We start from the raw sequence: 13,160 nt of genomic DNA on the forward strand, positions 1-13,160 counted from the left end.
AATGAACCAAGAACACTTTGAAATACAGGAGGAAGGGGATCAAATCTGAAATCTTATTCAATATGCTGACTCACACAAAAGGAAAAAAAAAGAAGAAGAAAAACAAGCAAATAATGAAAAAACCCACTTACCTCCACTTAGTAATTTCATGACCAGCCAAAGTTCATCTTTTACCACAAAAGAGGTGTAATAGGTCACTACGTTGGGATGGCTGCACTGACTCATGGCTTGAATTTCTTTCTATAAAAAGAGCAAAACATGACATAGTACCATCGGGTGAGAGCTGGGAAGTAAAAACAAGCGAAGCCGGTCGAGCATTTGGGTGACGTTCCTACTTACAGCAGACCTGGGCGAGGGTGAGGGCGCGGGGCTGCCTACCTAGATCACTACTTTATATAAACCACAGGACAAGTAACTCCCTCAATCGCATCATCCACTTGCTAGAATTAGGGAGGTCTCTAGAATTAGACCACAGAGCCCTGTGGATCAGCCGAGGGACAGAGGAACTTCAGATCAGCACACAGCCCACACGACCCTCCTCCCCCGCCCGCCACATGTGTGTCTCTGACCCGAACTGAAAGCATCAACAGAGATCAAAGACGGGCGAGCGACTAGGAGTCCTAGGTCTAGGCGCCCACCTGAACTCCAGCGGTTCTCAGAGCCTCCCTCACCCAAAAAGGGACAGGAGTTGTTTCTGTTTCTCAGGTCTGCTAAGACGGTAAATGAAAAACTACATACAAAAATGCTAGAGTATCATTTTCCACATTACCTTCCGAGGGAGATATAGTCCATCAAGGAACAAAGAAAAGTAGTGGTGGGAGGCATATCTGGTAAAATGAAATAAGCTTTGGAAACATCAGATACTATATCTCACTTTAAAAGCATCACAGGCTATATTAGTACTGTCAAAGGCTCCGAGAAGTCCTGCGGTAGATAAGCTGTCATAGTTGAAGCCATATTAACGATGCAGGAAAATAATGCTTTGTGGGTCATAGCTTAGAAAACACTGCTGCAGAGGGAAAAGTTTTATCAAGAGACAAGACCATGAAGCTCTGAAACCAAACAAATGAGCAACTTCCATAAGACACGTTTTTCTGCAATACTCAAATTCATATTGGTTTTGGTTTGCTGTTTTGTTATGGCCAAGTCAGGTGACTTCTACAAAAACCATCAGGTGAATGCTGACACTCAATCAAAGGTACCAAACCAGCATAACTCAGTTTCAAGGTGCTGACCAAAAGTTACCAGAATAACCTAAGTCATCACAGAAACCTCACTTATATGATTGTATATTTATGATGAAATAAAAAGTATATTTGTGTATCTATACATTACCTTTTTATATCCAGTATTATTTCAATCTTCAAATTACTAAGACAACCCGATGTGTCAATTAACTTCACCTAAATATCATGACATGTAACACATATACACATCTCAATACATGTTTATTTAAGTGCTTTTTATCATGGATAAACTCGTAAGAAAAAAAAAAATCACCCATTTGTCTATTTTCCTTTCATTATACAATAACACTTTCCCATCATCATTTTCCTAATCCACTTAACTGATCACAGGTTTTCTAAATCTAACACTTTTTGATTCTGCACCTTTTGTCCTTTGAAGAAGATCTAAAACCTGAGCTCTAGTTTCCATCTGTTTCGAGTGTTAGGTTTCGATACCATTAGACGTTCTAAAGGAGAACTGGAACGTTGCCCAGCACCCCTATTTCAGGTGGCCAGCATCTGCTCCTTGTGGGCATGGCCCACTTTGAAGGCCTGCAGCTCTAGGTAGGGTCCAGTTTAAAAAGATGCCCCTGCTGTTCACAGAAATGAGAATGATGTTTCTTCAAAGTATGGGTGTTCTACATTCTCAGTTTTACATCCAATGTAAATGATCGCCTTTCTAGTTTTCTAACACCAAACTTTTAAATCATTAAAGCATAGAGTCAACAACTGGTGCTCTTACAAGAAAGGAAATTCTTTTGCATGGAAGCAAAGTGGGTCAGAGCCTGGAAAAACACATTTTCTTTTAAAGACCTTTGTATTTAGATGTCCAGTACCACTTCCTACCTGGGGATCGAGTTCTCTGACACAGCAGTGAACAACTGTGGGTGTGTGTCTGTGAGAGACGGGGAGGCCCGGGGGTGTGAGGGGACTCTTAAGCAGCCGATGGAGAAACTATAACTTACCAAATTCTATTCCCTCAAAATTTAGGGCCTTAAAATTACCAGCCAGATATTTAAAAATCCTGAGGGCTTTTAAAGAAAAGAAAGAAAGAAGAGACACGGATACTGCTGCTACTAACAGATCTTCAGGAGCAGAGTAAGGGTAGCCCAAGGAAGAGGTAGGTTCTGAGAAGAGAGGCAGGACTTGCATCAGTCTGACCACACAGCATCTCGCTGTCCTCTTCATCACGTGGCTAGGGGTCCATATCCCCCACTCCTACACCAGCCATTTTACTGCACAGCCTTTCCACGCAGTGGAGCGGCTAATGTGTAAAGACATGATGAAACCTGCCTTAAGGAAAAACACCGGTCACTCTCTCCCTTGGGAAATGACCTGTACTTTCACTGAACCCCAAATTAAGTAATATTTCCACCACGGGGTAGAAATGCACTTTTAAAAAGTTAAAAATAGGTGTTATGCGACCTATCCAATCCTTAATTTAGTTTATACATAAACTTTTTGTTTAGCTGCCTTTTAGAGAGATACAAAATTTTCACACAATCACCCCTTGAACAACACAGGGATTAGAAGCACCAACCCTCCATACAGTCTAAACTCCTCCCTAGGTATCCAAGATTTGTTTCCTCAGTGTCCTTGGATTCAAAAAACCATAATCATGTAGTGCTACAGAATTTAAACTGAAAAAAACTGAGTATAAAGGGACCTCCACGTTTCAAATCTGCACTGTTCAGGGGTCAACTGTATTTATAATTTTGCTATGGTCTGAATGCTTGCATCCCTGAAACATTCATAAGTAGATGGTACTAGGAAGTGAGGCTGTTGGGAGGTGATTAAGTCATGAGGGTGGCGCCTTCATGAATGAGATTAGTGCCCTTATCGAACAGACCCCAGAGAACCAGCTCACTGCCTCCTCAACATGAGGAAGCAGAGAAATCTGTGGTTCGGGAGAGGGCACCCACCCAGTCATGCTGGCACCCTGGCCTCAGACTGCCAGGCTCCAGAACACTAAGAAACAAGTTTCTTTGTTTATAAGCCACCTGGTCTATGGCATCTGTGTTCTAGAGGCCCAGACAGACCAAAACAATTGTGTATATATATTTTTTCAATTTGAAAAATATAACTTATTTCTTGAATCAAATATTCTTTCCACAGAACTTTCAACACAGTGATGATGGTTGTTATTTGAAGCCTTCCTTGTTGGAATAGTCTATCAGCTAATTATCCAAGCTTTTCCCAATGCCTTAACTTTACCCACATGGGTAGGTAAAGCCATTTATCCCCAACAATATACATTTCTTCCTAACCCTAGAAGTGATCAAAGTATTGCCCAGAGATGAATAAATGGATGGAAAAAACAAAAACACCTTTTTATCCAGTTCTGCCCACAAAATGACTGGGTTCATTTCTGTTCCCTTATTTAGGACACAGTCCATGGAAGATGTGTGACTTGGGGCAGCGCTTCTCAAATCTGAATGTGCACACAGATCACCTGTGAGCCCTGTGAAAATGCAGATTCGGATCCAGCAGGTCTGGGGTGGGGCCTGAGGTTTCTAACTGCTGCTGCTGCTGCAGGTCCAGAAACCAGACTTGTAATGACAAAGTGGCGGAAGGCAGGCAGACAGGCCCTTGGGTGGAGGGGATGTGAAAGGAAGGGAGCACAGACAGCTGGTTGCAACCAAGGCCCAGGGGCTGGAGCGGAGAAGAGCCGGCCGGCGGTGCTGCCAGGGTGGCTGAGACCTTGTGGAAGGGGCAGGAGGCAAAGCTGGAAGTCAGAGACCGTGGGATTAAAGGGTTTGAATTTCACAGCCACAGGGAAGGGTAAAAACTTCAAAGGGAGAAAAAAGCATGAGGTCAAACAGGAAGAATTCACAGACCTCTGAAATCCAGGCAACACATTAGCTAAAAAGATAGTCATTAGCTCAGCTGGTAAAGAATCCACCTGCAATGTGGGAGACCCCAGGTAGATTCCTGGGATGGGAAGATCCCCTGGAGAAGAGGGATAGGCTACCCACTCCAGTAAGGGCTGCCCTGATGGCTCAGATGGTAAAGAATCCACCCACAATGTGGTGGGTGAACCCACCCTGGGTTCAATCCCTGGGTTGGGAAAATCAACATGGGCATGGCAACACACTCCAGTGTTCTTGCCTGGAGAATCCCCATGGACAGAGCAGCCTGGCGGGCTACAGTCCGTGGGGTCACAAAGGGTCGGACACGACTGAGTGACTGAGCACACACAATTCAGTGGCTCCCTTGACAGAATTGTGAAATCAGACTCATCAAGTGCCAAACCAAGCTACGGCACAGTATTTAAGCTTCCTTGTGGCTTGAAGAGTTGGATCTGCTCTTGCAGCACAAGTGATATCTCACAAGAGTGGGAAAGCCAACCTAAAATGGGTTATTGAGTAAAAGGCCTTTCCATCTGCTAACACCAACGTGGCAGTCACAGCAGCATCTCTGCTGGGAGCGATGTGGGAGGCAGGCAGATCAAAGAGGGACACCCACATACTGCGGCTGGGCCAACCTGGACGAATTTGCCAAAACAGGGCATGACATGTGCCTGTTACATAAAACAAAGGAGGAGAAGAGGGCAACAGAGGATGAGATGGTTGGATGGAATCACCAGCTCAGTGAACATGAGTTTGAGCAAGCTCTGGAAGATGGTAGAGGACAGGGAAGCCTGGTGTGCTCCAGTCCGTGGGGTCACAAAGAGCTGGACACGACTAAGCAACTGAACAACAAAAAATTTAAATATTTATGAGCGACTTTCTAATATTACCATATGGACTTTGTCCTATCTCCCCCCAAATTTTTGTCTCCTATTACTGTTACTGAGAATAAGCAGGAAGCGCGATTAACAGGGATGTGATCCAGCAGGAGCCACTGAAGAAGGGCTGCATGCTAAGTCACAGCTGGCTTGGAAGCTTGGCTTTGCCATGGACCACAGACTGGTTACCTGGGCAGGTCACCCAGTCTCTTTGAGACTCAGTGTCCTTTTCTGTAAAATGAGCTTAATGATGCCATTGGAAACCCGCTATAAAGCATAGGAAGCTCAACTCAGTGCTCTGTGATGACTTAGAGGGGTGGGATTCGTTGGGGGGAAGGGAGGTCCAAGAGGGAGGGGATATATGTATACATGTAGCTGATTCATTCCATTGTACAGCAGAAACTAACATGACATTGTAAAGCAATTATACTCCATGTTTTTAAAATGCTTAAAAAAAAACCATCTACATAGAACTGTTGTGAAATAAGCAAAATGAGATCTACACAACTCCTTGCAGAAGGTCTAGCACTTAACGTGAATGTTGCAAGTCACCCTCTCGATGTCTCAGTTCTTCCCGAGTGAGCATCCCCACACTGATCACTAATCTCAAATGTCCCAAGTTCCCAACTAAGTCTCAGAGGCACAGAGACAGACCTTGGCAGCAGTACACACCTTTCCCTAAGAAAGACCTCCTAACAAATGTGCTCTGTGCCCCGCTGGCTCAAGAAGTGTCCTGTGACACGTGGTCAGGCAACTGGGCCATGAATTCTTCGCTTCATTCCTAACTCTACATCATCCTCACCTGTGTTTTCCCTTATTATTCCACTCTGTGTTTAATTTATATTAATACCACTTTATCATATTTCATGTATCTTAGAATACTGCCTCAAAAGCTTTAGGAATAAGACATCTAAACATACAAAAAAAGAATTTGAAGGACTAAGAATTAGGGAAAGCTTAAAGCCTCGCTTCTTTCATCCTGAAGACAATATGATTTACAAAGCACTAAAAGAAAAGAAATTTCTTTAATGAAAGGGAATGCTTTAAATGGATCCTGAATTCAAAATATTAAACTATACTTAACCAAATTAGCATATTTTCACACCTTAGCTAAATCTTAAATAAATTCTTTTGTATCTTCTGTATCTGATGTTGGTAGCAAAATATTCTATTCAGCCTTAGCTGAGAAATCAAACCCACCCAAGTTCCAACATCACGTGCAGTCAAATCTGAGGAGGTGCTATTTCTAACTTTATTCTAAAGTAGTTGGTCTCAACCTTGGCTGCACAGTGGAATCACCTCAGAACCTTTAAAAAATACAAACGCCTGGATCTCAGCCCCAGAGACACTGATGTAAATTGGTTTAGGACCCAGACTGGGAATGAAAATTTTCAAAAGCTCCCAGGTGATTCTAATGTGCAGCCAAGTTTGCAAAGCACTGCTTTCCAGTTAAGCACTGCTGCTGATGCTGCTAAGTTGCTTCAGTCGTGTCCGACTCTGTGTGACCCCATAGATGACAGCCCACCAGTCTCCCCCATCCCTGGGATTCTCCAGGCAAGAACACTGGAGTGGGTTGCCACTTCCTTCCAATGCATGAAAGTGAAAAGTGAAAATGAAGTCGCTCAGTCGTGTCCGACCCATAGCGACCCCATGGACTGCAGCCTACCAGGCTCTTCCGTCCATGGGATTTTCCAGGCAAGAGTACTGGAGTGGGTTGCCATTGCCTTCTCCAAGTTAAGCACTGAGATTCATCAATTCTTTCAACAGAATGCTGAGAGAACATCGACCTCCCACATTTTCCATTTGTGGAAAAGCAGATTTCCATACTGGAATTTAATCTTAAAAATAAATATATGACCCACGTGCTAAGTCACTTCAGTAGTGTCCAACTCTTTGCAACCCCGTGGAATGCAGCCCGCCAGGTTCCTCTGTCCATGGGATTCTCCAGGCAAGAATACTGGAGTGGGTTGCCATTTCCTCCTCCAGGGACGTGACCCATGAATACTAGCAAATAAAACATATATTTCCAAATGTGAGAGAGAACCAAATATATCTTTAAAATGTAAACAACGCCCCTCTAAGCATTTAAATAATTCTTTATCAGGGGTCTCCTACCTCTGTGTCCTAATGCCTGATATCTAAGGTGGAGCCAATGTAATAATAATAGAAATAAAGTGCACAATAAATGCAATGAGCTTGAATCATCCTGAAACCATCTTCCCCCCACCTCCCCAGTCCACGGAAAACTTGTCTTCCACAAAACAGGTCCCTAGTGCCAAAAAGGTTGGACCGCCACCTTCAATGATATGAGGGAAACCGAGTTAATTGAAAACACTCTTCAAAAAGTCATTGTTCGGCTTGCACTACCATAACATCACCATCATGATGAAGGGGAATCTCATCCACATTCACAAGTAACCCAATACTGTAAGGAGCTGAATGTTTTTTTTTTAAACAGGAAAAAAACCCATAAACTTCAATGATTTCAAATGTCAGCCAAGAAATGGAAGGAAAAGACTGACAAAGTTCTAAAAGCAATATATTTTTTTGGACTGTCATTTTCAATCATGAAAAATGTTATTTTGAATTATAAAAAATCAAATGGCACATATACAACAAACTCCTACCTTTTTTAGAACGAGAGTACCAACAGGAAGAAAAACCTACTCGAGGAAGAGTTAAGTTATATATACTGACCTGTACTATTTATGAATTTATCAACCAGTGTGCCTCGCCAGTTAGTTTTATAACTATTTTTATATGATTTAGTACCTATTTGTCCAAGTACAGTCAAACTGATGACAAGATTAGAAATGGGGAAGGTCTGGGTATTTTGAAGTCAGGGAAAAACACATGAAAGAATAAGGAAAAAGAATCGAATTTTGTGACAGCCTTAATCATCTCTGTGGAGACATATTTAAAACAAAAAAGAGCAGTTGTAAAAGGTCAAGTGTCAGAGGAGGTGGAGGTCTGGAAAACCCCGGGAAATCAGCAGAGAAATCACAATGGGTAGAACACAACTTCCATCTCTGGGCCTATCTGCTTGGTTATGACGTCATGACGATGAGCCTTCTGCAAAAACTGGTCTAAAAAAAAAAAAACCTAAAGAGCTTTGCTTGACAATGAAGAAGTTGCTAAAATAGTTAACAAGGAAAGAAAGCAAAGAATAAAGGAGTGATGTTGAAATCACATGGGCAAACTCAATGGGAAAGAGCCATTTCCTTTCAGTGTTGTTTGAAGTTCTTCAGCAAACAGTACCAAGGACGCCTCATGGATTCTGAAAGCTATAAAGTTGGCCATCAGGAATCCAAACCAGGCTCAGCTATTAACAACTGCTGTTTGAGCCCTTAATGGTCCATGACTGCGAGTACTGGGGAAAGTAAAGTCAAAGACTTCATTAAAAACAGAAACACAGAGACTCTTTCCTTTTGGCCAATTTATGCTGCTGGAAACCTCCAAGCCAACTTTCAACACCACAGCTACATTTGGCTTCATCACCAAATGATGAGAATGGGAGGTGAAACATATCTTTTTGTTTTGAGTGGCCTGCCCTGTCCCATGCTTGGGTACAACTGCAGTCTGGGGTTTTGCCAGGGAATAGTAGCAGAAACCCCACCAATCTCTTTTCAGCCTTCTCGGAGTGCTTCCGAGTCCTTCTCTTTCAGAGGCAGCTTAATTACTTGTGGAAATAACCAAAATAAGAAAGATGATAACATAGGAAAGAATAAAATCATCTGCCTCAACTCAAGCAATAACATTTTCCAAAGTCTATGGGGATGGCAAAAGTGAAGGATAAAAAAAGAGAGACACAACTGAAGTTGTATTCAAACTGGGAATATTTTCACCATTTTCTCCTACTCTGAAAATGCTTATGTTCTGGGTCTCTTTGTTACCAAACACATAAGTCCAGAAATCTGAGTGGCCTTGTAATGTTAATTTCTCCTTATTTTTCTTTTTTTAAAAAAAAGGATGTCAAAACATTTAAGCAAGCCATTTCTAACAAGTGCATAAGAATCAGTCAGTTCAGTCGCTCAGTCGTGTCCGACTCTTCGCGACCCCATGAATCACAGCACACCAGGCCTCCCTGTCCATCACCAACTCCCGGAGTTCACTCAAACTCATGTCCATCAAGTCGGTGATGCCATCCAGCCATCTCATTCTCGGTCGTCCCCTTCTCCTCCTGCCTCCAATCCCTCCCAGCATCAGAGTCTTTTCCAGTGAGTCAACTCGTCGCATGAGGTGGCCAAAGTACTGCAGTTTCAGCCTCAGCATCAGTCCTTCCAATGAACACCCAGGACTGATCTCCTCTAGGATGGACTGGTTGGATCTCCTTGCAGTCCAAGGGACTCTCAAGAGTCTTCTCCAACACCACAGTTCAAAAGCATCAATTCTTCGGCGATCAGCTTTCTTCACAGTCCAACCCTCACATCCATACATGACCACTGGAAAAACCATAGACTGACTAGATGGACCTTTGTTGGCAAAGTAATGTCTCTGCTTTTTAATATGCTGTCTAGGTTGGTCATAACTTTCCTTCCAATGAGTAAGTGTCTTTTAATTTCATAGCTGCAATCAGCATCTGCAGTGCATAAGAATACTTAAGTGTAAATTCAATTAGGATATTTAATTATGTGAATCAGCTACGATAAAACTTTTAAATTGTTTCCAAAATGAAAATTTTCTCTAGCCAAATCATACATATTCCTATGCAAATGTAACTTTAGAGCTGTAAAAATAAATTACTTTTGCATATATGATATTCTCTAATTCCTTAAAAATGGTATGTCTTCAATTTATCCAAAAATTTCCCATTTCTAATGCTGCTCTCAGTTGGACTATATTTGAGTAAAGCATAAACACCAAATCATATGAAAATAATTACAAAGTCAAGGGGCAAGGGACACATGACAGTATAAAATTTGATATTTGAGACTGAAATGCTCAGAACAGTACTACATTCAGCAAAGTAGGCTTGTATTTTAATGCTATTCCCTTGATATAAAACATTTTACAAGAAACAGACAAATGCAATTTGCTACCACATATGTCAAGGGATGTGCTGGGATATGAATCATTAATTTACTAATTAGAAAGTTCTTCAGTTCAAAAAGAATGAAAAATACTTTCACTGATACAATAGACAAAACACACACACACAAAAAGCTTCCAGTTTTTTAAGCTGATGTCCTCAAACCAGTATGATGTATATTTTTTGTCTATAATAAAAAGACTTGCAAAAATGTTTTGTAATTGTGTTAACAATTACAGATATTCAAATGCACCAGAAGAAATTTTTTTCTTAATTTTTAAAAATCTCAATTTACAAAAACAAAACTCTTCTGACAAAAGAAACTGCTTAGAGGTCCCCAAATACTATAATTGAACGTTAAAAGAATGAGAGAAACCTATGTCAGGTAATAGGAGATAACCATTCTACTAAATGAACATTAGGCGAAATAAATATCTAGCTTTATTCTCCAAAATAAGCTACAAATCATAGCAAATTCATTCCTCTAGAAAGGAAGGGAAGTGTGGAAGGAAGGAGGGAGACGGTGCAGGGCAGAGTGGCGAGGGTGGAGTGGAAGTATGGAAGGAAACGCAGGTCAACAGCAGTGAAATAATCAATAAAATCACACTACAGCAGAAAGCAAAAAGAGACCAGGGCTTCACTCTGAGGAAAGTGAACCCACGTTCCTTAAAGATACTGTCAGTGAGGGCAAAATACCTTTGTAAAGATGACACAGGGAGAGGGGCTAATGCTAGAATCTTTCTAGACCAAGACAGAGAAATGTTTCCATTACGTACCCAGGAGAAACAGACGGCGCTCTGTGCACCCAGGCCCACGAATTCACAGTGAATTTTCATTGTTACACCACAATACTGGAGTGACTTGACACTACCCCAAATTGTAAAGCACAATTTGCTTGTAATTAGTGTTTCTATTTAAATGATCTTAAATGGGGATTCCATTTTAAAAATTAATCTTTAAATTCATAGAATCATAGGACTTGTGGTGGTGGAAATACATTTTTGCCTTCAGGTATACTTTCTTACTGAACAAATGAGGAGGCTGAGGACCAGAAGTGAAAGTGATTCATCCCAAGTCCAATTCCCAGGTGGACAACGCAGGCCATCTGATCCAGGAAGCAACCTGCCCTCTGTCACAAGTTTCAGTATTCCTTACTGGTGCAGTTGTTTTTTGAAATGATTTTGCTCGTATCTGTCACCAATCACAAACTAAAATATTTTAATAATCATGACATCATTGTCATGGTGGGCGTTGGTGATGGACAGGGAGGCCTGGCGTGCTACGGTTCATGGGGTCGCAAAGAGTCAGACACGACTGAGCGACTGAACTGAATCATGACATATTATTTTTGTATAATATAATCAGTTAACTAGATATTTTTTTCCTTTTTTTATTTTTAAGAAATAAGCATTTTGGGGGCTTCCCTAATGGTCCAACGACTAAGACTGCACTGCCAATGCAGGGGGCCTGGGTTTGACTCCTGGGCAGGTAACTAGATCCCACACGCTGTGACTAAAAGTTCACCACGCCACAACTAAGACCTGGAACAGCAGAATAACTAAAATAAACACATAAATTTTTTTTAAAAAACGATGAAATAAGCATTTTGCCCAATTTCAGGGCCATGATTTTTCCTACACCTAAGGCACTCCTGCCCCTAAGAATTAAACTATAAGATTTGATGTATATGAAAGAATGAGAAAATGGTACTGACTTTTCTGTGACTCAGTACCAAGGACAGACTAAAAATACGAGAACTCTCGTCTAGATGAAAAAAGTTGACAAAGATATGACTGATTGAAGTCTAAGGATCAAAATGTCAAACAAGGTGATGAAACAAACCATTCATTGTAAAACTAAAGAAGTGTGTGTCCCAAAGGCTAAAAAATGTAGGGTTTAGGATAAATAAAAGAAAGGGCCGTGTCACATCTATGGAATTGTCATCTGGTGACAGAGACTGAAAAAGACTCAAGCAGATTAATTCTTCACTTATGTAATGAATTTTAAGGGAAGCCAAGTGTGCCCTCGAGTAGCATTCCTGACCTCTGAGGTTGACCACAAACCGGAGAACCAGGTTTCTTGAAGAAAACCCCAAGCCCATCCTTAACCAGAACATACTAGTCTGCATGACTGGGTCAGACCCACTTCAGTTCAGTTCAGTTCAGTCGCTCAGTCGTGTCTGACTCTCCGCGACCCCATGAATCACAGCACGCCAGACCTCCCTGTCCATCACCAACTCCCGGAGTTCACTCAAACTCATGTCCACAGAGTCGGTGATGCCATCCAGCCTTCTCATTCTCAGTCGTCCCCTTCTCCTCCTGCCTCCAATCCCTCCCAGCATCAGAGTCTTTTCCAGTGAGTCAACTCATCGCATGAGGTGGCCAAAGTACTGCAGTTTCAGCTTTAGCATCAGTCCTTCCAATGAACACCCAGGATCGATCTCCTTTAGAATGGACTGGTTGGATCTCCTTGCAGTCCAAGGGACTCTCAAGAGTCTTCTCCAACACCACAGTTCAAAAGCATCAATTCTTCGGCAATCAGCTTTCTTCACAGTCCAACTCTCACATCCATACATGACCACGGGAAAAACCATAGCCTTGACTAGACGGACCTTTGTTGGCAAAGTAATGTCTCTGCTTTTTAATATGTTATCAAGATTGGTCATAACTTTCCTTCCAAGGAGTAAGCGTCTTTTAATTTCATGGCTGCAATCAGCATCTGCAGTGATTTTGGAGCCCCCAAAAAATAAAGTCTGACACTGTTTCCACTAATGTTGAGCTTCAAGCCAAACTTTTCACTCTCCTCTTTCACTTTCATCAAGAGGCTTTTGAGTTCCTCTTCACTTTCTGCCGTAAGGGTGGTGTCATCTGCATATCTGAGATTATTGATATTTCTCCCAGCATCTTGATTCCAGCTTGTGCTTCTTCCAGCCCAGCATTCCTCATGATGTACTCAGCATATAAGTTAAATAAGCAAGGTGACAATATACAGCCTTGACGCACTCCTTTTCCTATTGGAACCGGTCTGTTGTTCCATGTCCAGTTCTGACTGTTGCTTCCTGACCTGCATACAGGTTTCTCAAGAGGCAGGTCAGGTGGTCTGGGATTCCCATCTCTTTCAGAATGTTCCACAGTCTATTGTGATCCACACAGTCAAAGGCTTTGGCATAGTCAATGAA

The 13,160-nt window shown here is 41.9% G+C and overlaps 1 protein-coding gene across 2 annotated transcripts in view; it reads right to left on the reverse strand.

The window, feature by feature from the left end:
- The window catches only part of STK39 (serine/threonine kinase 39), a 329,969-nt gene that overhangs the window by 244,383 nt on the left and 72,426 nt on the right, over positions 1–13,160 (reverse strand). For both annotated transcript variants that reach the window (XM_055397331.2, XM_055397329.2), the window contains exon 3: positions 132–240. In XM_055397331.2, the coding sequence (XP_055253306.1) occupies positions 132–240 (109 nt within the window). The remainder of the gene's footprint in view (positions 1–131; positions 241–13,160) is intronic.

This window comes from Moschus berezovskii, chromosome 2 (assembly GCF_049115385.1).
Source record: "Moschus berezovskii isolate FMDL1 chromosome 2, NW_MosBer_1.0, whole genome shotgun sequence".
NCBI classification, from domain to species: Eukaryota; Metazoa; Chordata; class Mammalia; order Artiodactyla; family Moschidae; genus Moschus; species Moschus berezovskii.